Source organism: Vidua macroura, unplaced genomic scaffold (genome assembly GCF_024509145.1).
Source record: "Vidua macroura isolate BioBank_ID:100142 unplaced genomic scaffold, ASM2450914v1 whyUn_scaffold_127, whole genome shotgun sequence".
Taxonomy (NCBI): Eukaryota; Metazoa; Chordata; class Aves; order Passeriformes; family Viduidae; genus Vidua; species Vidua macroura.
The window spans coordinates 1-26,490 of record NW_026530548.1 but is presented as its reverse complement, the minus strand read 5'-3'; the positions used below and the strand labels follow the sequence as shown (position 1 = coordinate 26,490).

At 60.1% G+C, this 26,490-nt stretch overlaps 1 protein-coding gene across 1 annotated transcript; it reads right to left on the bottom strand.

Moving 5' to 3' along the window:
- Positions 1–1,631: 1,631 nt before the first annotated feature.
- Positions 1,632–26,278, bottom strand: PFAS (phosphoribosylformylglycinamidine synthase; the record flags this gene model as incomplete). Its single annotated transcript, XM_053969197.1, is given in 21 exon segments — positions 1,632–2,515; positions 4,630–4,818; positions 5,895–6,038; positions 7,500–7,614; positions 8,842–8,933; positions 10,043–10,253; positions 11,493–11,638; positions 12,821–12,946; positions 14,075–14,230; positions 15,077–15,104; positions 15,106–15,161; positions 16,087–16,267; positions 18,046–18,156; positions 18,158–18,279; positions 19,602–19,737; positions 21,185–21,298; positions 22,499–22,663; positions 23,202–23,265; positions 25,086–25,210; positions 25,212–25,241; positions 26,205–26,278. Coding segments are annotated over 21 exon segments (2,720 nt in total), but the record flags the coding sequence as incomplete, so codon positions are not given.
- Between the last annotated feature and the right edge of the window lie 212 nt (positions 26,279–26,490).

The following is a 26,490-nucleotide window of genomic DNA, read 5'->3' as shown; positions in this document are numbered from 1 at the left end:
CCTGCTCACGGCGCCGCGCTCTGCTGGGCACAGGGGCGGCTCACGCCGCTGCTGCTTCTGCTTTTGGTTTTTCCTTTTGCTTTTTGCTTTTGCTTTTTGCTTTTTGCTTTTGCTTTTGCTTTTGCTTTTTGCTTTTGCTTTTGCTTTTGCTTTTTGCTTTTGCTTTTTGCTTTTGCTTTTGCTTTTGCTTTTGCTTTGGTTTTGCTTCTGCTTCTGCTTTTTCCTTTTGCTTTTTGCTTTTGCTTTTTGCTTTTGCTTTGGTTTTGCTTCTGCTTCTGCTTTTTCCTTTTGCTTTTTGCTTCTGCTTTTGCTTTGGTTTTGCTTTTTCCTTTTGCTTTTTGGTTTTGGTTTTTCCTTTTGCTTTTGCTTTTGCTTTTGCCTTTGCTTTTTGCTTCTGCTTTTTCCTTTTGCTTTTTGCTTTTGCTTCTGCTTTTGTTTTTTCCTTTTGCTTTTGCCTTTTGCTTTTTGCTTCTGCTTTTTCCTTTTGCTTTTTGCTTTTGCTTCTGCTTTTGCTTTTTCCTTTTGCTTTTGCCTTTTGCTTTTTGCTTCTGCTTTTTCCTTTTGCTTTTTGCTTTTGCTTTTTCCTTTTGCTTTTGTTTTTGCTTTTGCTTTTTCCTTTTGCTTTTTGGTTTTGGTTTTTCCTTTTGCTTTTGCTTCTGCCTTTTCCTTTTGCTTTTTGCTTTTGCTTTTTGCTTTTGCTTTTTCCTTTTGCTTCTGCTTTTCCTTTTGCTTTTTGCTTTTGCTTCTGCTTTTGCTTTTTCCTTTTGCTTTTGCTCTCGCTCTTGCTTTTTCCTTTTGCTTTTTCCTTTTCCTTTTGGTTTTGCTTTTGTTTTCACCTTTGCTCTCTGCCCTTGCTCCTGCCCCCGCCTGCCTTTGCTCTGATTTTATCCTGGGCTGTTTTTCTCTCCCTTTCCCGGCCTGGGACGTCGGAGAACGCCCCGAGTCCGCGTTTTGTGCTCTGCAGGTCACAGAAATCACATTTGTGAAAATCACATTTGTGCTCTGCAGATCACAGAAATCACATTTGTGAAAATCACATTTGTGCTCTGCAGGTCACAGAAATCACATTTGTGAAAATCATATTTGTGCTCTGCAGGTCACAGAAATCACATTTGTGAAAATCACATTTGTGCTCTGCAGGTCACAGAAATCACATTTGTGCTCTGCAGGTCACAAAAATCACATTTGTGCAGATCACAGAAATCACATTTGTGATGTGCAGATCACAGAAATCACATTTGTGCTCTGCAGATCACAGAAATCACATTTGTGATGTGCAGGTCACAGAAATCACATTTGTGCAGATCACAAAAATCACATTTGTGCTCTGCAGGTCACAGAAATCACATTTGTGAAAATCACATTTGTGCTCTGCAGGTCACAGAAATCACATTTGTGATGTGCAGATCACAAAAATCACATTTGTGCAGATCACAAAAATCACATTTGTGCTCTGCAGGTCACAGAAATCACATTTGTGCAGATCACAGAAATCACATTTGTGATGTGCAGGTCACAAAAATCACATTTGTGACGCCGGGGGGAGCGACACCAGAGCGACCCCCCCCCGGGAGAGACCCCCTGGCCCTGCCCCCAATGACGTCACGCGCTAATCACTCCTCCCTCCTTAATTAATCATTCATTAAGGGCACTTTATTGGTCATTGCAGGCCCCGCCCCCTCCGCGGGGGGGGCAGTTGGTCACTCGCTTGGTCACTCGGGGGGCAGTTGGTCACTGGGGGGGTCAAGGGGTCACTCAGTGGTCACCCAGCGGTCAGTGATGGTCAGTGGTGGTCAGTGTCCCCCGGGGTGGTCACTCAGTGGCCAGTGTCCCCAGGGGTGGTCACTCAAGTGGTCAGTTGGTCACTCAGCGGTCACTTCTCCCCATCTGGGCATTCCAGGGCATTGTGGGGTCAAGTGAATGGTCAGTGATGGTCAGTGAGGGGTCAGTGATGGTCAGTGATGGTCAGTGGGTGGTCAGTGATGGTCAGTGAATGGTCAGTGAATGGTCAGTGAATGGTCAGTGAATGGTCAGTGAATGGTCAGTGAGGGGTCATTGTGTCGTCAGTGATGGTCAGTGAATGGTCAGTGGGTGGTCAGTGGGTGGTCAGTGAATGGTCAGTGTCACAGAGGGGGTATCCAGGGCGTGGTCAGCCAGGCGGTCACTTGGTCACTCAGCGGTCACTTCTCCCCATCCGGCCACTGCAGGCACCACTCCAGCGCGTTCCGGAACATTCTCAGCCAGGGCCCGTTGCCGGTCTTGCTCCGGCCGTCTGCGGCCGCCGTCCGGCCGGCCCACGGGCACTGCCAGGCCCGCACTGACCGCTCGGGGTGCGGCATGGCCGCCAGGTGCCGGCCGCAGGGCGACACCAGCGCGGCCACGCCCTGGCCGGAGCCGTTGGGGTTCAGGGGGTAGCGCTCGGTGGGGTCGCCGCGGTCATCGACGTAGCGCAGCGCGGCCAGGCCGGACCGGACACAGCGGTCAAGCGCCGAGGGCGGCCGGAACTGGAAACGGCCTGGGAAAGACCAGTTAAACCAGTTAGAGACTGGTTAGAGACCGGTTAGAGACCAGTAATGGTCAGTGGTCACTCCATGGTCATTGATGGAGAGTGGCCAGGCCGGACCGGACACAGCGGTCAAGCGCCGAGGGCGGCCGGAACTGGAAACGGCCTGGGAAAAACCAGTTAGACCAGTTAGAGACCGGTTAGAGACCAGTTAGACCAGTTAGGGACTGGTTAGAGACCAGTTAAACCAGTTAGAGACCAGTTAGACCAGTTAGAGACCGGTTAGAGACCAGTTAAACCAGTTAGGGACTGGTTAGAAACCAGTTAAACCAGTTAGGGACTGGTTAGAGACTGGTTAAACCAGTTAGGGACGAGTCAGACCAGTTAAACCAGTTAGAGAGCAGTTAAACTGGTTAGAAACCAGTTAGAGACCAGTTAGAAACCAGTTAGAGACCAGTTAGAGACCAGTTAGAGACCAGTTCCAGCCCAGTTCCACCAGTCAAACCAGTAACACACCAGTGACAGCAGGGAGAGCCCAGTGCTCCCAGTATAACCAGTATAACCAGTGCTCCCAGTGCTCCCAGTTCACCTTCCCCGTGCGCCACCCAGACGCCCAGGCGCGCCCCGGCCGTGCCCCAGTGCCCTCCCAGTATAACCAGTGCTCCCAGTTCACCTTCCCCGTGTGCCACCCAGACGCCCAGGCGCGCCCCGGCCGTGCCCCAGTGCCCTCCCAGTATAACCAGTGCTCCCAGTTCACCTTCCCCGTGTGCCACCCAGACGCCCAGGCGCGCCCCGGCCGTGCCCCAGTGCCCTCCCAGTATAACCAGTGCTCCCAGTTCACCTTCCCCGTGCGCCACCCAGACGCCCAGGCGCGCCCCGGCCGTGCCCCAGTGCCCTCCCAGTATAACCAGTGCTCCCAGTTCACCTTCCCCGTGCGCCACCCAGACGCCCAGGCGCGCCCCGGCCGTGCCCCAGTGCCCTCCCAGTATAACCAGTGCTCCCAGTTCACCTTCCCCGTGTGCCACCCAGACGCCCAGGCGCGCCCCGGCCGTGCCCCAGTGCCCTCCCAGTATAACCAGTATAACCAGTGCTCCCAGTTCACCTTCCCCGTGCGCCACCCAGACGCCCAGGCACGCCCCGGCCGTGCCCCAGTGCCCTCCCAGTATAACCAGTGCTCCCAGTTCACCTTCCCCGTGTGCCACCCAGACGCCCAGGCGCGCCCCGGCCGTGCCCCAGTGCCCTCCCAGTATAACCAGTATAACCAGTGCTCCCAGTTCACCTTCCCCGTGCGCCACCCAGACGCCCAGGCGCGCCCCGGCCGTGCCCCAGTGCCCTCCCAGTATAACCAGTGCTCCCAGTTCACCTTCCCCGTGCGCCACCCAGACGCCCAGGCGCGCCCCGGCCGTGCCCCAGTGCCCTCCCAGTATAACCAGTGCTCCCAGTTCACCTTCCCCGTGTGCCACCCAGACGCCCAGGCGCGCCCCGGCCGTGCCCCAGTGCCCTCCCAGTATAACCAGTGCTCCCAGTTCACCTTCCCCGTGTGCCACCCAGACGCCCAGGCGCGCCCCGGCCGTGCCCCAGTGCCCTCCCAGTATAACCAGTGCTCCCAGTTCACCTTCCCCGTGCGCCACCCAGACGCCCAGGCGCGCCCCGGCCGTGCCCCAGTGCCCTCCCAGTATAACCAGTGCTCCCAGTTCACCTTCCCCGTGCGCCACCCAGACGCCCAGGCGCGCCCCGGCCGTGCCCCAGTATAACCAGTATAACCAGTGCTCCCAGTTCACCTTCCCCGTGTGCCACCCAGACGCCCAGGCGCGCCCCGGCCGTGCCCCAGTGCCCTCCCAGTATAACCAGTGCTCCCAGTTCACCTTCCCCGTGCGCCACCCAGACGCCCAGGCGCGCCCCGGCCGTGCCCCAGTGCCCTCCCAGTATAACCAGTGCTCCCAGTTCACCTTCCCCGTGTGCCACCCAGACGCCCAGGCGCGCCCCGGCCGTGCCCCAGTGCCCTCCCAGTATAACCAGTGCTCCCAGTTCACCTTCCCCGTGCGCCACCCAGACGCCCAGGCGCGCCCCGGCCGTGCCCCAGTGCCCTCCCAGTATAACCAGTATAACCAGTGCTCCCAGTTCACCTTCCCCGTGTGCCACCCAGACGCCCAGGCGCGCCCCGGCCATGCCGCGCAGCAGCAGCGCCGGGCCCGGCTCCACGCGCACGGTGACGAAGCGCGACTCGAAGCGCCCCGAGAGGTTCCGCTCCAGCGCCACCGCCGCGCCCTCGCCGCCGTCACCTGCTGGGGAACGTCGCCCGAGCGTCACCTGGGCTTGGGGACAGCCAGGGGACACCTGGGGGACATCGAGGGGACAGCAAGGGGACACCTTGGGGACATTGAGAGGACACCTTGGGGACAGCCAGGGGACAGCTTGGGGACACCTTGGGGACATCGAGGGCACAGCCAGGGGACAGCCCCAGGACACCTTGAGGACATCGAGGGGACAGCCAGGGGACAGCCAGGGGACAGCCAGGGGGACAGCCAGGGGGACAGGGAGGGGACAGCAAGGGGACAACCAAGGGACACCTTGGGGACAGCCCCAGGACACCGTGGGGACAACCAAGGGACACCTTGGGGACAGCCAGGGGACAGCCAGGGGACACCTTGGGGACATCAAGGGGACACCGAGGGGACACCCAGGACGGCTCCCAAAGGGAAACCCCAAAGGGACAAAGCTGGGGACACTTCTGGGGCACCTCAGGTGACACAGGTGTGACCCAGGTGACACAGGTGACACAGGTGTGATCCAGGTGTGACCCAGGTGACACTGAGGTCACACAGGTGTGATCCAGGTGTGACCCAGGTGTGACCCAGGTGTGACCCAGGTGACACTGAGGTCACACAGGTGTGACACAGGTGTGACACAGGTGTGACACGGGTGTGACACAGGTGACATTGAGGTCACACAGGTGACACAGGTGTGACACGGGTGACACAGGTATGACACAGATGACATTGAGGTCACACAGGTGTGACCCAGGTGACACAGGTGGCACAGGTGACCCCGGTGTGACCCAGGTGTGACACAGGTGACACAGGTGTGACCCAGGTGTGTCCCAGGTGTGTCACAGGTGACACTGAGGTCACACAGGTGTGCCCCAGGTGTGACACTCACCTGGCGGCCCCACCCAGCCCAGCAGCGCCATCAGCTGGCAGCCGTTGCACACGCCCAGGCTGAAGGTGTCCCCCAGGTGTGACCCAGGTGTGACACGGGTGTGACCCAGGTGACACAGGTGACACTGAGGTCACACAGGTGACACAGGTGACACAGGTGTGACAGATGACACAGGTGACACAGGTGTGACACAGGTGACCCAGGTGTGACCCAGGTGTGCCCCAGGTGTGACACTCACCTGGCGGCCCCACCCAGCCCAGCAGCGCCATCAGCTGGCAGCCGTTGCACACGCCCAGGCTGAAGGTGTCGGGCCGGCGCCGGAAGCGCTCCAGCCGCGCCCGCGCCGCCGCGTTGAACCGCACGGCGGCCGCCCAGCCTGGGAAAAAACGGGGGAAAAACGCGGGGATTTGGGAAAAACGGGGAAAAACGGGGGGATTTGGGAAAAATGGGGGGAAAAAACATCGGGGATTTGGGAAAAACGGGGAAAAACGGGGGGAAAAACACCGGGGATTTGGGAAAAATGGGGGGAAAAAACATCGGGGATTTGGGAAAAACGGGGGAAAACGGGGGGGAAAAACATCGGGGATTTGGGAAAAATGGGGAGAAAAAACACCGGGGATTTGGGAAAAACGGGGAAAAACACCGGGGATTTGGGAAAAACGGGGAAAAACAGGGGGGAAAAACACCGGGGATTTGGGAAAAATGGGGGAAAAAACACCGGGGATTTGGGAAAAATGGGGAAAAATGGGAAACTGAGGGGAAAAAACAGAATTTGGGAAAATTGGGGGAAAAAACAGGTATTTGGGAAAATTGGGGGGGAAAAGGGGAAACTGGGTGGAAAATGGGGGAAAAACGGGAATGTGGTAAAACTGGGGGGGGGGGAAACAGGAAACTGGGGGGAAATTGGGGGGAAAAACAGGAATTTGGGAAAAATTGGGGAAAACGGGAAACTGGGGGGAAATTGGGGCGGAAAAACATTGGGGATTTGGGAAAAACGGGGGGAAAAAACATCGGGGATTTGGGAAAAATGGGGGAAAAACACCGGGGATTTGGGAAAAACGGGGAAAAACGGGGGGGAAAACACCGGGGATTTGGGAAAAACGGGGGGAAAAACACCGGGGATTTGGGAAAAATGGGGGAAAACGGGGGGATTTGGGAAAAATGGGGAAAAAACACGGGGATTTGGGAAAAACGGGGGGAAAAAAACATCGGGGATTTGGGAAAAATGGGGGAAAAACACCGGGGATTTGGGAAAAATGGGAAAAACACGGGGATTTGGGAAAAATGGGGAAAAACACCGGGGATTTGGGAAAAACGGGGAAAAACGGGGGGGAAAAACACCGGGGATTTGGGAAAAATGGGGAAATTGGGGGGTTTTTGTGGAATTTTTATGGAATTTGGGGTTTTAGGATTTGGGGGTTTTGGGGTCATTTTTGGGGTTTTTTTGTAGATTTTTTTTTATTTTTGTGGAATTTTTTGGGATTTTCTCCCCATTTTTTGTGGAATTTGGTATTTTAAGGATTTGGGGGTTTTGGGGAGTTGCGGTTTTTTGTAGAATTTTTTGGGGGATTTTTTGGGGAGGTTTTGGTATTTTTGTGGATTTTTTGGGGGGATTTTCTCCCCGTTTTTGCGCAATTCGGGATTTCAGGATTTGGGGGTTTCTGGGGGTCATTTTCGGGAGTTTTTCTGGAATTTCTGGGGATTTTTTAGGGATTTTTAGGGATTTTTATGTTTTTTTTTTTTAAATTTTTTGGGGGGATTTTCTCCCCGTTTTCGCGCAATTCGGGATTTCAGGATTTGGGGGTTTCTGGGGGGTTTTTGGGGGTCCCAGACTCACCCTTCGCCGAGCCCAGGACGTCGGCGTAGCTGAAGCCCCCGACGAAGACGAGACCCCGGAACCCGTCCAGGGAGGCGGCGCCGGCGCAGAGGTCCTGGGTGGTCACGTCCCACACCTGGCGCGGGGGTTTGGCACTTTTGGGGTGCTTCGGGCACTTTTGGGGTGCTTCGGGCACTTTTGGGGTGCTTTGGGGTAGTTTGGGCACTTTTGGGGTGCTTCGGGCACTTTTGGGGTGGTTTGGGGTGGTTTGGGCACTTTTGGGGTGCTTCGGGCACTTTTGGGGTGGTTTGGGGTGGTTTGGGCACTTTTGGGGTGCTTCGGGCACTTTTGGGGTGGTTTGGGGTGGTTTGGGCACTTTTGGGGTGGTTTGGGCAGTTTTGGGGTGCTTTGGGCAGTTTTGGGGTGGTTTGGGGTGGTTTGGGCACTTTTGGGGTGCTTCGGGCACTTTTGGGGTGGTTTGGGGTGGTTTGGGCACTTTTGGGGTGGTTTGGGCAGTTTTGGGGTGCTTTGGGCAGTTTTGGGGTGGTTTGGGCACTTTTGGGGTGCTTCGGGCACTTTTGGGGTGGTTTGGGGTGGTTTGGGCACTTTTGGGGTGGTTTGGGCACTTTTGGGGTGGTTTGGGGTGGTTTGGGCAGTTTTGGGGTGTTTCAGGTTGTTTTGGGGTGGTTTGGGCACTTTTGGGGTGCTTCGGGCACTTTTGGGGTGGTTTGGGGTGGCTTGGGCACTTTTGGGGTGGTTCGGGCTGTTTTGGGGTGGTTCGGGCACTTTTGGGGTGGTTTGGGCTGTTTTGGGGTGGTTCAGGCACTTTTGGGGTGGTTTGGGCACTTTTGGGGTGGTTTGGGCAGTTTTGGGGTGGTTTGGGCACTTTTGGGGTGGTTCGGGCACTTTTGGGGTGGTTTGGGCAGTTTTGGGGTGGTTTGGGCACTTTTGGGGTGGTTCGGGCACTTTTGGGGTGCTTTGGGCTGTTTTGGGCAGTTTTGGGGTGGTTCGGGCACTTTTGGGGTGCTTTGGGCACTTTTGGGGTGGTTTGGGCTGTTTTGGGGTGGTTCGGGCACTTTTGGGGTGGTTTGGGCACTTTTGGGGTGGTTTGGGCAGTTTTGGGGTGGTTTGGGCACTTTTGGGGTGGTTCGGGCACTTTTGGGGTGGTTTGGGCAGTTTTGGGGTGGTTTGGGGTGGTTTGGGCACTTTTGGGGTGTTTCTGGGGTGTTTCTGGCTGTTTTGGGGTCACTCTGGGTTCCCCAGGTGCTTTGGGGGTGTTTTTAGGGTGTTTTGGGGTCACTTTGGGGTCCCCAGGTGCTTTGGGGGTGTTTTTGGGGTGTTCCTGGCCCTTTCGGGGTCCCACCTGGAAGCCGGCCATGGCGAAGGCCGCCGCCATCTCCCGGTCCCCGTTGCTGCCCTCCTCCCTGAGCACGGCCACGCGCGGCCCCGGCAGCTCTGGGGGACCCCAAAAATCGGCACCGGCACCCCCCGAAACCCCAAAAACAGCCCCAAATCCCACCGGCCCCAAAAAAACCCCAAACCCTGCAAATAATGCCCAAAAAAACCCCCCCAAAATTCCATAAAGATCACAGAAAATCCCATTAAAATCGCAGAAATCCCAGAAAAATCCCAGGAAATCCCAGAAAAATGCCCCAAAATCCATAAAAATCCCAGAAAATCCCACAAAAACCCCAGAAAAATCCCAGGAAATCCCAGAAAAATCCACAGACCCCTCTGGCAGCTCTGGGGGACCCCAAATATCAGCACCGGCACCCCCCCGATGTCCCCAGTGTCCCCAAATATCCCCAATGTCCCCCCAATGTCCTGAATGCCCCCAATGTCCCCAAATGTCCCCAATTCCCCAATGTCCCCCCAGTGCCCCCGATGTCCCCAATGTCCCCAAATCCCCCAATGTCCCCAATGTCCCCAATCCCCCCAATGTCCCCAAATCCCCACTGTCCCCAATGTCCCCAATCCCCCCAATACCCTCAATGTCCTCAATGTCCCCAATGCCCCCCAGCACCCCCAATCCCCCCGATGTCCCCAATCCCCCCAATGACCCCCAATCCCCCCAACCCCCCCAAATGCCCCCGATGTCCCCGATGTCCCAGTGTCCCCAGTGTCCCCAGTGTCCCCGACCCCCCCAATGCCCTCAATGTCCCCAACGTCCCCAATCCCCCCGACCCCCTGATGTCCCCAACGCCCTCAATGTCCCCAACACCCCTAATTCCCCAATGTCCCCGATGTCCCAGTGTCCTCAATGTCCCCAACACCCCCAATGTCCCCGGTGTCCCCGACCCCCCCAACGCCCTCAATGTCCCCAACGTCCCCAATCCCCTCAACATCCCCGATGTCCCCAACGCCCCCAATGCCCCCGATGTCCCAGTGTCCCCGAAGTCCCCAGCGCCCTCAATGCCCCCCAAAGTCCCCAATCCCCCCGACCCCCCGGTGTCCCCAACGTCCCCAATCCCCCCGATGTCCCAGTGTCCCCGATGTCCCCAGCGCCCTCAATGTCCCCAAAGTCCCCAATCCCCCCGGACCCCCCGGCGTCCCCGCGTCCCCACCCATGGCGCGCGCCATCGGGGACACGTAGTCGGGGTCGAAGGTGACACGGAACTCGGGTCCCCAGCGCGTGGCCAGGTCCTGCTCCTCCTGCTCCACGCAGGCCGGCGCCGCCTGCAGCCGCTCCAGCCGGAAACTCGTCTGCTCCCAGAGCGCCCTGAGGTCCCCCACGGGCTCGGCCAGCACCTCCTGGCCACCCACGGCCACCGTCACCTGCGGGGACACCGGGGACACCGGGGACGTTGGGGACATCGGGGACATCGGGGACATTGAGGACATGGAGGACATGGAGAGACACTGGGGACGTTGAGGTGTGGGACACTGGAATGGTGGCACTGGGAAATGGGGACACTGGGGACATTGGGGACATTGAGGACATGGAGAGACACTGGGGACGTTGAGGTGTGGGACACTGGAATGGTGGCACTGGGAAATGGGGACACTGGGGCACTGGGGACATTGGGGACACTGGGGGGACATTGGGGACATGGAGAACACTGAGGGACATTGAGGACATTGAGGACACTGAGGACACTGAGGACACTGAGGACATTGAGGACATTGAGGTGTGGGACACTGGAATGGTGGCACTGGGAAATGGGGACACTGGGGACATTGGGGACATTGGGGACATTGAGGACATTAGGGACAATGGGAACATTGGGTACATTGGGGACATTGAGGACATTGGGGACATTGAGGACATTGGGGACAATGGGGACATTGGGGACATTGAGGACATTGGGGACAATTGGGACATTGAGGGGACATCGAGGGATGGGGACACGGGGACATGAGGGGACAATGAGGGGACATGAGGGACGCAAGGACAGGGGGACAAGGAGGACAGCGAGGGACCATGGGGACAGCAACGCCAGAAAGCCACCACCGCCACCCCCGGGGGACAGAGCCACCTCCTGTCCCCAACCCCCAAATGTCCCCAGTGTCCCCAGTCCTCCCAATGTCCCCAATGTCCCCAATGTCCCCACTGTCCCTGCTGTCCACATCCCCCCCAAATTGCCCAATGTCCCCAATGTCCCCAAACCCCCCAATGTCCCCAAATGTCCCCACCCGCCTCAATGTCCCCGATGTCCCCCAATGCCCTCAATGTCCCCCCAATGTCCCCATTGTCCCACCGCCCACCCTGGGGGACAGAGCCACCTCCTGTCCCCAACCCCCAAATGTCCCCAGTGTCCCCAGTCCTCCCAATGTCCCCAATCCCCCCAAATGTCCCCAATGTCCCCAGTCCTCCCAATGTCCCCAATGTCCCCGAATGTCCCCAAGCCCCTCAATGTCCCCAATGTCCCCCAATGTCCCCAATTCCCCCCAAATGTCCCCCCAATGTCCCCATTGTCCCACCGCCCACCCTGGGGGACAGAGCCACCTCCTGTCCCCAACCCCCAAATGTCCCCGGTGTCCCCAATGTCCCCGCTGTCCCCGCTGTCCCCTCACCATGGCGCGGGGTCCGTAGGGGCCGCTGTGGCCGATGGGGACACAGGTGACACCGGCGTCCTGGTAGCGGCGGCACACGGGGACAGCGGCCGCCGGCGGCACCTCGAGCAGCAGGGCCGGCTCCTCGGCAAAGAGCAGCGCCAGCGCTGGGGACACGGACAGGGGACATCAGGGACATTGGGGACAGCGGGGGGGACAGCGGGGACAGGGGGACATCGGGGGGACAGGGGGACAGCGGGGGGACAGGGGGACATCAGGGACATTGGGGACAGCGGGGGGACAGCGGGGACAGGGGGACATCGGGGGACGGGGGACAGCGGGGGGACAGGGGGACAGCGGGGACAGGGGGACAGCGGGGACAGGGGGACATCAGGGGGACGGGGGACAGCGGGGGGACAGGGGACATCAGGGACAGTGGGACAGGGGACATTGGGGACATTGGGGACAGGGGACATCAGGGGGACATTGGGGACAGGGGGACATTGGGGACAGGGGACAGGGGACATTGGGGACAGGGGGACAGGGGACATCAGGGACAGTGGGACAGGGGACATTGGGGACATTGGGGACAGGGGACATCAGGGGGACATTGGGGACAGGGGGACATTGGGGACAGGGGACAGGGGACATCAGGGACAGGGGACATTGGGGGACATCGGGACGGGGGTGGGACAGCAGGGACATTGGGGACATTGGGGACAGGGGGACATCGGGGACATTGGGGACAGGGGGACATTGGGGACAGGGGGACAACGGGGGGACAGGGGGACATTGGGGGGGACAGCAGAGACATTGGGGACAGGGGGACAGCGGGGACAGGGGGACAGGGGGGACATCAGGGGGACAGCGGGGACGTTGGGGACACTGGGGACATTGGGGACATCGGGGGGATTGGGGACATCAGTGGCAACACTGGGGGGACATTGGGGGGATTTGAGGACATTGGGGGACATTGGGGACATTAGGGACAGTGGGGGGATTGGGGACATTTGGGGGGATTGGGGACAGTGGGGACATTGGGGGGATTTGGGGACACTGGGGGGGGACATTGGGGACATCGAGGGGGTTGGAGACATTGGGGACATTGGGGACATCAGTGGGGACATCAGTGGGGACATCGGGGGGATTTGAGGACATTGGGGGGGCACTGTGGACATCGGGGACATTGGGGACACTCGGGGACATCGGGGGACATCGTTGGTTTGGGGACATCGGGGGCATCGGGCGGGTTGGGGGGACGTCGGGGGGACATTGGGGGGTTTGGGGACATCAGGGACAGTGGGGACGCCGGGGGGACAGCGGGGCGTGGGGACAGCGGTGGCACTGACGGGTGACGCCGGGCGGCGGCGCGGGGACGCCGACGGTGACGCCGCAGTTGCCGGCGAAGGCCATCTCCAGCACGCAGCCCAGCAGGCCCCCGTCGCTGACGTCGTGGCCCGCCAGCAGGACACGCTCTGGGGACACGCCGGTGGCACCGGGGGTCACCTCGGGGCCGCCAAGGGCCACCAAGAGTCACCTCGGGGCCGCCAAGGGTCACCAAGGGTCACCAAATGTCACCTCGGGGCCGCCAAGGGTCACCAAGAGTCACCTCGGGGTCACCAAGTGTCACCCGTGGTCACCTCAGGGTCACCCAGGGTCACCAAGGGTCACCCAGGGTCACCTAATGTCACCTCGGGGCCACCAAGGGTCACCAAGGGTCACCTATTGTCACCTCAGGGCCACCAAGGGTCACCAAGGGTCACCTATTGTCACCTCGGGGCCACCAAGGGTCACCTCGGGGCCACCAAGGGTCACCTGGGGTCACCTCGGGGCCGCCAAGGGTCACCAAGGGTCACCCGGGGCCACCAAGGGTCACCAAGGGTCACCTGGGGGCCACCCGGGGCCACCAAGGGCCACCAAGGGTCACCAAGGGTCACCTCGGGGCCACCAAGGGCCACCCAGGGCCACCAAGGGTCACCTAATGTCACCTCGGGGCCGCCAAGGGTCACCTAATGTCACCTTGGGGCCACCAAGGGTCACCTCGGGGTCACCCGGGGCCACCAAGGGTCACCTCGGGGCCGCCAAGGGTCACCTAATGTCACCTTGGGGCCACCAAGGGTCACCAAGGGTCACCTCAGGGCCACCAAGGGTCACCTGGGGTCACCTCGGGGCCACCAAGAGTCACCTCGGGGCCACCAAGGGTCACCAAGAGTCACCTCGGGGCCACCAAGGGTCACCAAGGGTCACCTCGGGGCCACCAATGGTCACCTTGGGGTCACCAAGTGTCACCCCAGGGCCACCCCAAAGCCCGAGGCAGCCCCAAAATCCCCATTTTTCACCCCAAAAACCCCCAAAATCCCCATTTTCAACCCCAAAATCCCCCATTTTTCACCCAAAATCACAGTTTTTCAACCCCAAATCCCCATTTGTCACCCTAAAATTTGCCACTTTTCGCTCCTAAATCTCCATTTCCCACCCAAAAATCTCCTTTTTTTTTTGCCCTAAAATCCCCATTTTTTTTTTCCCCAAAATCCCCATTTTACACCCAAAATCCCCATTTTTTCCCCCAAGAAGCCCCAAAATCGCGGTTTTTCGGCCCAAACCTCGCAGCAGCTCCTGGGTGACGTTGAAGGCGCTCTCGAGGCTCCCGGGCTCGTCCAGGTCGGGGCAGTCGTCGCCCACCTGGGCGAACACCTGGGCCAGGGCCGAGCCCCCCAGGCGGTGCCGGCCGGGGTTCAGCTGCACCCACAGGAGGCTCCCTAAAAACCCCGAAACCGCCCCAAAAATCAGCCCCGGGCAGCCCCCAAACCTGGGCCCAAATCGGGGGGGGGAACGGGGGGCCCCAGCTGAAAAGGGACCCGAAAGTGGGGGAAATCCACCCAAAAATGGACCCAGAAATGGGGGAAATGGACCCAAAAATGGACCCAGAAATGGGGGAAATGGACCCAAAAATGGGGGAAATGGACCCAAAAATGGACCCAGAAATGGGGGAAAGCCACCCAAAAATGGGGGAAATCCACCCAAAAATGGACCCAAAAATGGGGGAAATGGACCCAAAAATGGCCGCAAAAGAGCCGGGAAAAATTGGAACCGAAAGGGACAAAAATGGCCCAAAGTGGCCCCAAAAGTGTCCCCAGGTGTGTCCCAGGTGTGCCCAGGTGTCCCCAGGTGTCCCAGGTGTCCCCAGGTGTCCCCAGGTGTGTCCCAGGTGTGTCCCAGGTGTGTCCCCAGGTGTCCCCAGGTGTGTCCCCAGGTGTCCCAGGTGTCCCCAGCTGTGTCCCAGCTGTCCCAGGTGTCCCAGGTGTGTCCCAGGTGTGTCCCAGGTGTCCCCAGGTGTCCCCAGGTGTGCCCAGGTGTGTCCCAGGTGTCCCCAGGTGTCCCCAGGTGTGTCCCAGGTATCCCCAGGTGTCCCCAGGTGTCCCCAGGTGTGTCCCAGGTGTGTCCCAGGTGTCCCCAGGTGTCCCCAGGTGTGTCCCCAGGTGTGTCCCCAGGTGTCCCCAGGTGTGTCCCAGGTGTCCCCAGGTGTCCCCAGGTGTGTCCCAGCTGTCCCAGGTGTGTCCCAGGTGTCCCCAGGTGTGCCCAGGTGTGCCCAGGTGTCCCCTCACCGCGCTCGTTGGGACACTTGAGGTCGGGGGGTGACGGTGGCCGTGACGTCGGGGCACACGGCGTAGGCCGAGATCACCAGGGCACCTGCGGGTCACCAACGTCACCCGGGTGTCACCTGGGTGTCACCTGTGTCACCTCAGTGTTACCAGTGCCACCCGGCTGTCACCTGGGTGTCACCTCAGGATCACCTCAGTGTTACCAGTGCCACCCGGGTGTCACCTGGGTGTCACCTGGGGGTCACCTCAGTGCCACCTGCATCACTTCAGTGTCACCTGGATGTCCCCAATGTCCCCAATGTCCCCAATCCCTCCAATGTCCCCAATCCCCCAGTGTCCCCCCAATGTCCCCAATGTCCCCAACATCCCCACTGTCCCCAATGTCCCCAATCCCCTCAGTGTCCCCCCAGTGTCCCCCCAGTGTCCCCAAATCCCCAATGTCCCCAAATCCCCCAACGTCCCCAATTTCCCCAATCCCCCAATGTCCCCAATGTCCCCATATGTCCCCATATGTCCTCAATGTCCCCAATCCCTCCAATGTCCCCAAACCCCCCAACGTCCCCAATGTCCCCAGTCCCCCAGTGTCCCCCAGTGTCCCCAAATCCCCAATATCCCCAATGTCCCCAATCCCCCCGTGTCCCCCCGCTGTCCCCAATGTCCCCAAATCCCCCAATCCCCCCAATGTCCCCAATGTCCCCAATCCCCCCAATGTCCCCAATGTCCCCAATCCCCCCAATGTCCCCAAATCCCCAATGTCCCCAATGTCCCCAATCCCTCCAATGTCCCCAAATCCCCAATGTCCCCAATGTCCCCAATACCCGCGTGTCCCCCGCTGTCCCCAATGTCCCCAATGTCCCCAATCCCCCCAATGTCCCCAAATCCCCACAATGTCCCCAATCCCCCCAATGTCCCCAAATCCCCAATGTCCCCAATGTCCCCAATCCCCCCAATGTCCCCAAATCCCCACAATGTCCCCAATCCCCCCGCGTCCCCCGCGCCGTCCCCGCTGTCACCGGGTGCCATCACGGTGTCGGTGCCCACGCGGGCGGCCATGCTGAGCGAGTCCTTGCCGCCGTCGATGGCCACGCCGAGGCGGCGCAGGGCGGCCACCAGCGCGTCGCACGCGGCCACCAGCGCGCCGCCCTCGGAGCCCGCCTTGGAGCCCCACATCCAATTGCCCGAGCACTTCACGTCCTGGGGACACCGAGGGGACAGCGGGGACAGCGGGGGACGGGGGGGGGGGACATTGGGGACATTGGGGACATTGGGGACAGCGGGGACGGGGGGGGACAGAGAGGGGACAGAGGGGACAGTGGGGACAGCGGGGACAGTGGGGACAGAGAGGGGACAGAGAGGGGATAGTGGGGACAGCAGGGACAGCGGGACAGTGGGGACAGAGAGGGGACAGCGGGGACAGCGGGACAGTGGGGACAGAGAGGGGACAGAGAGGGGACAGAGAGGGGACAGCAGGGACAGTGGGGACAGTGGGGACATTGGGGACAGTGGGGACAGAGAGGGGACAGAGAGGGGATAGTGGGGACAGCGGGGACAGTGGGGACAGCGGGGGGACAGTGGGGACAGAGCGGGGACATTGGAGACAGAGAGGGGACAGCGAGGGGACAGCGAGGGGAGAGTGGGGACAGCGGGGACAGCGAGGGGACAGTGGGGACAGCGGGAGGACAGTGGGGACAACAGGGACAGTGGGGACAACAGGGACAGTGGGGACAGCGGGGACATTGGGGACAGAGAGGGGACATTGGGGACAGCAGGGGACAGCGGGGACAGAGAGGGGACAGAGAGGGGACAGAGGGGACAGTGGGGACAGTGGGGACAGCGGGGACAGTGAGGGGACATTGGGGACATTGGGGACAGAGAGGGGACATTGGGGACAGCAGGGGACAGCGGGGACAGCGGGGACAGAGAGGGGACAGAGGGGACAGAGAGGGGACAGTGGGGACAGTGGGAACATTGGGGACAGTAGGGACAGCAGGGACAGAGAGGGGACATCGAGGGGACAGCGATGAGAGAGAGAGAGAGACGGGGGAGGGGACAGGTCAGTGCCACCGCCTGTCACCTCCCCCTGCTGCCACCCCCACCCCACAGTGTCCCCGACACCCCAATGTCCCCAACCCCCCAATGTCCCCAATGTCCCCAAACCCCCCAATGTCCCCAATGTCCCCAGATGTCCCCAATGTCCCCAGGTGCCACCTTGACGTGCGAACACCAGGTTGGTGATGGCCTCGGCCAGCGCCCCATGTCCCCAGTGTCCCCAACATCCTAAATATCCCAAGTGTCCCAAATGTCCCCAGTGTCCCCAACCCCCCCGATGTCCCCAACGTCCCTGATGTCCCCAAGTGCCACCTTGAGGTGTGTGACCCTGGCGAACACCAGGTTGGTGATGGCCTCGGCCAGCGCCCCATGCCCCTAATGTCCCCAAATGTCCACAACATCCCAAAAATCCGCAAACCCCCCAATGTCCCCAAACCCCCCAGATGTCCCCAATGTCCCCAGGTGCCACCTTGACGTGCGAACACCAGGTTGGTGATGGCCTCGGCCAGCGCCCCATGTCCCCAATGTCCCCAATGTCCCCAACATCCCAAATATCCCAAACCCCCCCAATGTCCCCAAACCCCTCAATGTCCCCAATGTCCCCAGGTGCCACCTTGAGGTGCGTGACCCTGGCGAACACCAGGTTGGTGATGGCCTCGGCCAGCGCCCCATGTCCCCAATGTCCCCAACATCCCAAATATCCCAAACCCCCCAATGTCCCCAAACCCCCCAATGTCCCCAATGTCCCCAGATGTCCCCAAGTGCCACCTTGAGGTGTGTGACCCTGGCGAACACCAGGTTGGTGATGGCCTCGGCCAGCGCCCCATGTCCCCAGTGTCCCCAACATCCCAAATATCCCAAATGTCCCAAATGTCCCCAATGTCCCCAAACCCCCCAATGTCCCCAATGTCCCCAGGTGCCACCTTGAGGTGCGTGACCCTGGCAAACACCAGGTTGGTGATGGCCTCGGCCAGCGCCAGCCGCGCGCCGGCCGCGGGCTCCAGCAGCCCCTTGAGCGGCTGCTCGCCGATGGCGGGTGGCGGCGCCGCTGTCCCCGAACGGGGACAGGGCCACCACGGCCACGTCGGCCAGCGGCGTGTGCAGGGGCCCCACGCACTGCTGCTGGGCCACCAGCCCCGTCACCGAGCGGCTCCCACCTGCGGCACGGGGACAGCGCGGCGTTGGGGACAGCGGGGATGGGGGGGACAGCGGGGACAGCAGGGACATGGGGACAGCAGGGACATGGGGACAGAGGGGACAGCGGGGACAGAGGGGACAGCGGGGACAGAGGGGACAGCGGGGATGGGGGGACAGCGGGGACAGCGGGGACATGGGGACAGCGGGGACAGCGGGGACAGAGGGGACAGCGGGGACAGCGGGGACATGGGGACAGTGGGGACAGAGGGGACGTTGGGGGACATTGGGGACAGCGGGGACAGCGGGGACACCAGGGAAAGCGGGGACAGCGGGGACAGTGGGGACAGCGGGGACAGCGGGGGACAGCGGGGGGGTTGGGGACAGCGGGGACGTTGGGGACGTTAGGGACATCGGGGACAGCGGGGACACGGGGGACATTGGGGGGGTTGGGGACAGCGGGGACAGCGGGGACAGTGGGGACACCGGGGACATCAGGGGGGTTGGGGACACCGGGGACGTTGGGGACACCGGGGACAGTGGGGACACCGGGGACATCAGGGGGGTTGGGGACACCGGGGACGTTGGGGACAGTGGGGACGTTGGGGATGCTGGGGAGAGCGGGGACATTGGGGACACTGGGGGGCTTGGGGACATCGGGGACGTTAGGGCCATTGGGGACACTGGGGACACCGTGGGGGCTTGGGGACACCGGGGGGTTTGGGGACAGCGGGGACGTTGGGGACAGCAGGGGTTTGGGGACACTGGGGACGTTGGGGACACTGTGGGGGTTGGGGACATTGGGGACATTGGGGGGGATTGGGGACACTGGGGGGACTTAAAAGGGGCCATAGGTGGGGGTGACACCGGTGACACACACAGGTGACACACACAGGTGACACACACAGGTGACACCGAGGCCCTGCTGAGGTGACACGGAGGTGACACACAGGTCTGACAAGTAACACAGACAGGTGACACACACAGGTGACACAGGTGACACAGACAGGTGACACAGGTGTGACAGGTGTGACACTCACCTTGTTGGTCAGGTACCTCTTGCTGCCCACGGCCGGGGTTTGGGGCGGGGTTGGGGTAACACAGGTGTGACAGGTGACACAGACAGGTGTGACAGGTGTGACAGGTGACACAGGTGACACAGGTGTGACACACAGGTGTGACACTCACCTTGTTGGTCAGGTACCTCTTGCTGCCCACGGCCGGGGTTTGGGGCGGGGTTGGGGTAACACAGGTGTGACAGGTGACACACACAGGTGTGACAGGTGTGACAGGTGACAGAGACAGGTGACACAGGTGACACAGGTGTGACACACAGGTGTGACACTCACCTTGTTGGTCAGGTACCTCTTGCTGCCCACGGCCGGCAGCCTCAGGACCCTCTCGAGCGCCGCCCGCACCGAGAGCGCCGGGGGGAGGCTCAGGGGGCGCCGCGGGAGCGGCGACAGCGACAGCGCGAACTCCTGGGGGGACCCCGAAATCGGCACCGGGACCCAAAATCGGCACCAGGGACCCGAAATTGTCACAGAGGGACCCCAAAATCGGCACCAGGAACCCCAAAATCGGCACCGGGGACCCCAAAATCGGCACCGGGACCCAAAATCGGCACCAGGGACCCGAAATTGTCACAGAGGGACCCCAAAATCGGCACCGGGGACCCCAAAATCGGCACCGGGACCCCAAAATTGTCGCAGAGGGACCCCGAAATGGGCACTGGGACCCGAAATTGTCACAGAGGGACCCCAAAATTGGCACCGGGACCCCGAAATCGGCACCGGGGACCCCGAAATCGGCACCAGGAACCCCAAAATCGGCACCGGGACCCCAAAATCGGCACCAGGAACCCCAAAATCGGCACCGGGGACCCCAAAATCGGCACCAGGAACCCCAAAAATCGGCACCAGGGACCCGAAATCGGCGCGGGGACCCCAAAATCGGCACCGGGGACCCGAAATTGGCATGGGGACCCCAAAATGGGCACCGGGGACCCGAAATTGTCACAGAAGGACCCCGAAATCGGCACCGGGACCCCGAAATGGGCACCGGGACCCCGAAATCGGCACCGGGACCCGAAATGGGCACGGGGACCCCCGAAATCGGCACCAGGGACCCCAAAATCGGCACCAGGGACCCGAAATCGGCACGGGGACCCGAAATTGTCACCAGGGACCCCAAAATCGGCACCGGGGACCCGAAATTGTCACCAGGGACCCCAAAATCGGCACCGGGGACCCGAAATTGGCATGGGGACCCAAAATGGGCACCGGGGACCCGAAATTGTCACAGAAGGACCCCGAAATCGGCACCGGGACCCCGAAATGGGCACCGGGACCCGAAATTGTCACAGAGGACCCCAAATCGGCACCGGGGACCCGAAATTGTCACCAGGGACCCCAAATTTGGCACCGGGGGACCCAAAATTGGCACTGAGACCCCGAAATCGGCACCGGGACCCCAAAATCGGCACCGGGGACCTGAAATTGGCACTGGGGACCCCAAAATCGGCACCGGGGACCCGCAATTGTCACCAGGGACCCCGAAATTGGTACCAGGACCCCGAAATCGGCACCAGGGACCCCAAAATCGGCACCAGGGACCCCGAAATTTGTCACAGAGGGATCCCAAAAAAACTGGGGGGGAAAAGATCAAATTTGGGGGAAAAAAGATCAAAGTTGGGGTGAAAATTCTGTGAGATTCAAATTTTTGGGTCCCCACTCTTCCTTTTGGGGTCCCTTTTTTGGGTGTCAGTTTTGGGATCCTTTTTTGGGGTCTTCCCCCCCCAAATTTTGGGGCCATTTTTGGGGTCCCATTTTGGGTTTTCCCCCCCCCAGTTTTCGGACCATTTTTGGGGTCCCATTTCGGGGCTCCCCCCCCCCAAAATTTCGGGTCGGATTTTGGGTCCCCGCTCACCTTTTGGGGCATCTTGCCCAGCACCCACTCCAGCTCGAGGTTGACGGGGGTGGGGAGCCCCTCGTGGGACCCCCCCTCGGGCACCGGCGAGGCCAGGTCATCGACCAGCACGATCTGGGGGGGACACCCCAAAAATCAGCCCCCAGAAATCCCCCCAAAACAGCCCAAAAATTACCCCCGAAAATCCATCCCGAAATTACCCTCAAAAACCCCAAAACTCAACCCCAAAACCACCACAAAACCGCCCCAAAATCAGCCCCAGAAATCCCCAAAACAGGCCAAAAATTACCCCGAAAATCCATCCCGAAATTACCTCGAAAACCCCAAAAATCAGCCCCAAAACCACCACAAAATCACCCCCAAAATCACCCCAAAAACACCCCCAGAAATCCCCAAAAACACCGCAAAAATTAGCCCGAAAATCCATCCCAAAATTACCTCGAAAACCCCAAAACTCAACCCCAAAACCACCCCCAAGAAGTCCCAGAAATCCCCAAAAACACCCCAAAAAATCATCCCAAAAAAACCACCCCAAAACACCCCGAAACCAACCCCAAAAATCACCCCAAAAAATCAACCCCAAATTACCCCCGAAAACCCCAAAAATCACCCCAAAACCACCAAAAAATCCCCCCCCCAAAAACACCCTCAGGACCCCAAAATGACACCCAGTGTCCCCAATGTCCCCAACGGCCCCCGAATGTCCCCAATGTCCCCAATGTGCCTCAATGTCCCCAATGTCCCCCAGTGTCCCCAATGTCCCCATGGTGTCTCTGCTGTCCCCGATGTCCCAAACGCCCTCGATGTCTGCCCTGTCCCCAGATGTCCCCAAATGTCCCCCAATCCCCCCAATGTCCCCAATGGTCCCAAACCCCTTCGATGTCCCCAGTGTCCCCTCTGTCCCCCTGCTGTCCCCAGTGCTGTCCCCAATGTCCCAAACCCCCTCAATGTCCCCATTGCTGTCCCCAGTGTCCCCAGTGCTGTCCCCATTGCTGTCCCCAGTGTCCCCCAGTGTCCCCGTGGCTGTCCCCAGTGTCCCCAGTGTCCCCAGTGTCCCCTGTGCTGTCCCCGCTCACCCGCCCGTCCCCGGTGATCGTCCCCCAGTGTCCCTGTGGCTGTCCCCACCGCTGTCCCCAGTGTCCCCAGTGTCCCCAGTGTCCCATGGCTGTCCCCAGTGTCCCCAGTGTCCCCATTGCTGTCCCCAGTGTCCCCAGTGTCCCCAGTGTCCCCAGTGTCCCCGTGGCTGTCCCCAGGTCCCCAGTGTCCCCAGTGTCCCCAGTGGTCCCCAGTGTCCCCGTGGCTGTCCCCGCTCACCCGCCCGTCCCCGGTGATCGTCCCCACCACGCTCAGGGGACAGCGCTCGCGCTCCGCCAGGCGCCGCAGCAGCGCCAGCGCCGCCGGCCGCACCAGCAGCGCGCTTGGACTCCTGGTACTCTCGGCGCCCCACAGCTCCAGGATGCTCAGCGTGGGGTCCCCCAGCTGCCACCGGGGCCACCAAAATGTCACCGGGGGCCACCAAGGTGCCACCAGGGCCACCAGTGACACCATGGGATTGAAGGGGTTAAAGGGAAATTGGGGATTTGGGGACACTGGGGACACTCAGAGCCCTCCCAGAGCTCCAGGACGCTCAGCGTGGGGTCCCCCAGCTGGCCGCCGGGGCCACCAAAGTGTCACCAAGGCCACCAAAGTGCCACCAGGGCCAGCATGGGATTGAAGGGGTTAAAGGGTTTGGGGATTGGGGACACTGGGACAAGGGACACTTCTGGTACTCTCGGCCCCCCGGAGTTCCAGGGGGTTCCAGCTCAGCGTGGGGTCCCCCAGGTGCCACCAGGGCCACCAAAGTGCCACCAGGGCCACTGGGGACATTGGGGGATGGAAGGGATTGGGGGGATGTGGGGACAAGGGACACTGAGGGGACACTGAGGGGACACTGAGGGGACACTGAGGGGACACCGAGGGGACATCGGGGACATCGGGGACGTTGGGGACAGTCGGGGACAGTGCTGGGGACACTGACCTGGAAGCGGCTGGCGTAGATGACGGCCCCGGCCGGCTCCGAGATCTCCTTCAGGACATTGCCTGGGGACATCGGGGACATCGTTGGGGACAGCAGAGGGGACAGCAGAGGGGACAGCGGGGACAGCAGAGGGGACATTGGGGACAGCAGAGGGGACATCGCTGGGGACTGGCCTGGCACCACGGACTTGTCCCATTGTGTCCCCAATGTCCCCAATGTCCCCAGTCCCCCCCGATGTCCCCAATGTCCCCAATGTCCCCAAATATCCCCAATGACCCCAATGTCCCCAATGTCCCCAATGTCCCCAAATGTCCCCAAATGTCCCCAAATGTCCCCAAATGTCCCCATCTCACCGTTTCCCCCCTGCTCCCTGGTCGTGGATGGAGCTGACGGGGTTCCTGATGTCCCCAATGTCCCCCAGTGTCCCCCAATGTCCCCAATCCCCCCCAGTGTTCCCAATGTCCCCAAATGTCCCCAAATGTCCCCAATGTCCCTCTCTCACCGTTCCCTCCCGCTCCCTGGTCGTGGATGGAGCTCGCAGGGTTCCTGATGTCCCCCAATGTCCCCAGTGTCCCCAATGTCCCCAATCCCCCCCAATGTCCCCAATGTCCCCAATGTCCCCAATGTCCCCAAATGTCCCCTCTCTCACCGTCCCCCCCGCCCCCTGGTCGTGGATGGAGCTGACGGGGTTCCTGATGTCCCCAATGTCCCCACTGTCCCCAATCCCCTCAATGTCCCCAAATGTCCCCAGTGTCCCCAATGTCCCCAAATGTCCCATCTCACCGTTCCCCCCCGCTCCCTGGTCATGGATGGAGCTCACGGGGGTTCCTGATGTCCCAAATATCCCCAATGTCCCCAATTCCCCCAATGTCCCCAAATGTCCCCAATGTCCCCAGTGTCCCCAATGTCCCCAATGTCCCCCAATCCCCCCAGTGTCCCCAATGTCCCCAATGTCCCCCAATGTCCCCAATGTCCCCAAATGTCCCTCTCTCACCGTTCCCCCCGGCGCCCTGCTCGTGGATGGAGCTCACGGGGTTCCTGATGTCCCCAATGTCCCCAGTGTCCCCAATCCCCCCAGTGTCCCCAGTGTCCCCAATGTCCCCAGTGTCCCCAATGTCCCCAGTGTCCCCAATGTCCCCAATCCCCCCCAATGTCCCCAGTGTCCCCAAATGTCCCCAAATGTCCCCATCTCACCGTTCCCCCCCGGCGCCCTGCTCGTGGATGGAGCTCACGGGGTTCCTGATGTCCCCACTGTCCCCCACTGTCCCCAATGTCCCCAATCCCCCCAATGTCCCCAATCCCCCCAATGTCCCCAATGTCCCCAATGTCCCCCAGTGTCCCCAATCCCCCCAATGTCCCCAATGTCCCCAATGTCCCAAATGTCCCCTCTCTCACCGTTCCCTCCCGCTCCCTGGTCGTGGATGGAGCTGACGGGGTTCCTGATGTCCCCAATGTCCCCACTGTCCCCAAATATCCCCCAATGTCCCCAAATGTCCCCAATGTCCCCAAATGTCCCCAGTGTCCCCTCTCTCACCGTTCCCCCCGGCGCCCTGGTCGTGGATGGAGCTCACGGGGTTCCTGATGTCCCCAATGTCCCCAATGTCCCCAATGTCCCCAATGTCCCCAGATGTCCCCAATGTCCCAGATGTCCCAAATGTCCCCAATGTCCCCCAATGTCCCCAATGTCCCCAAATGTCCCCAGTGTCCCCTCTCTCACCGTTCCCCCCCCGCCCCCTGGTCGTGGATGGAGCTGACGGGGTTCCTGATGTCCCAAATATCCCCAATGTCCCCAATGTCCCAAATGTCCCCAATCCCCCAAATGTCCCCAATCCCCCCGATGTCCCCAATGTCCCCAATGTCCCCAAATGTCCCCTCTCTCACCGTTCCCCCCCGGCCCCCTGGTCGTGGATGGAGCTGACGGGGTTCCTGGCGCCGCTCTCGACGCAGCCGCGCAGGACCCGGTTCAGCTTCTGCTCCATCTCGGGGTCCCCGCGCTGCACGGCCCCCCAGGTCCCGCTCGGCCTCGTTGTCCCCCTGCACCTGGGGACACGCGGGGACACGGCCCGCTGGCACCCCGGCTCCCGGGACACGGCCGCTGGCACCCCGGCTCCCAAAAAAAACCCCCGGCGGAATCCTCAGGAATACCGGAATCCCCGCCCAGAGACCTCAGAAATCCCAAAATTCCCACCCAGAAACCTCAGAAATCCCAAAATTCCCATTCAGAAACATCAAAAATCCCAAAATTCCCATCCAGAAACCTCAGAAATACCGAAATCCCAGCCCAGAGACCTCAAAAATCCCAAAATTCCCATCCAGAAACCTCAGAAATACCGAAATCCCAGCCCAGAGACCTCAAAAATCCCAAAATTCCCATCCAGAAACCTCAGAAATCCCGAAATCCCCGCCCAGAGACCTCAAAAAATCCCCAAATCCCCATTCAGAAACATCAAAAATCCCAAAATCGCCACCCAGAGACCTCAAAAATCACAAAATTCCCATTCAGAAATCTCAAAAATCCCAAAATTCCCATCCAGAAACATCAAAAATCACAAAATTCCCACCCAGAGACCTCAAAAATCACAAAATTTCCCATTCAGAAACATCAAAAATCCCAAAATCCCCGCCCAGAAACCTCAAAAATCCCAAAATTCCCACCCAGAAACATCAAAAATCCCAAAATCAGAAAAAAAAAAAAAAAATCCCAAATAAATCCCATCAGAAACGGCAAAAATCCCAAAAAATCCCTTCAGGAATCCCCCAAATCCCTTCAAAATCCCCCAAAATTCCCTCAAAATCCCCCCAAAATCCCCCAAAAATCCCAAAACCCCCCCAAATTTCCCCCCAAAATTCCCCCACAAATCCTCTAAAAAATCCCCTCAAAATCCCCAAAATCCCCCAAATTTCCCCCAAAATTCCCCCACAAATCCCCTAAAAATCCCCAAAACTCCGCCCAGAATCCCCAAATTTCCCCGAAAATCCCCCGGATTTGCCCCAAATCCCGACCTGGATGGAGGAGGCGGCCCCTCCCCCCACGCCGATCCTGTAGACGGGACCCCCCAACTTCACCACCAGCATCCCTGGGAGCCAAAATCGGGGAATTTGGGGCATTTTGGGGCGTTTGGGGCATTTGGGGGATTTTTGGGGGGATTTTGGGAGGACTTCGGGGGCAATTTTGCAGATTTTTGGGGAAATTTGGAGGACTTTTGGGAGGATTTGGGGGAAATTTTGGGGATTTTTGGGGGGATTTTTGGGAGGATTTGGGGGAAATTTTGGGGAATTTTGGGGAAAT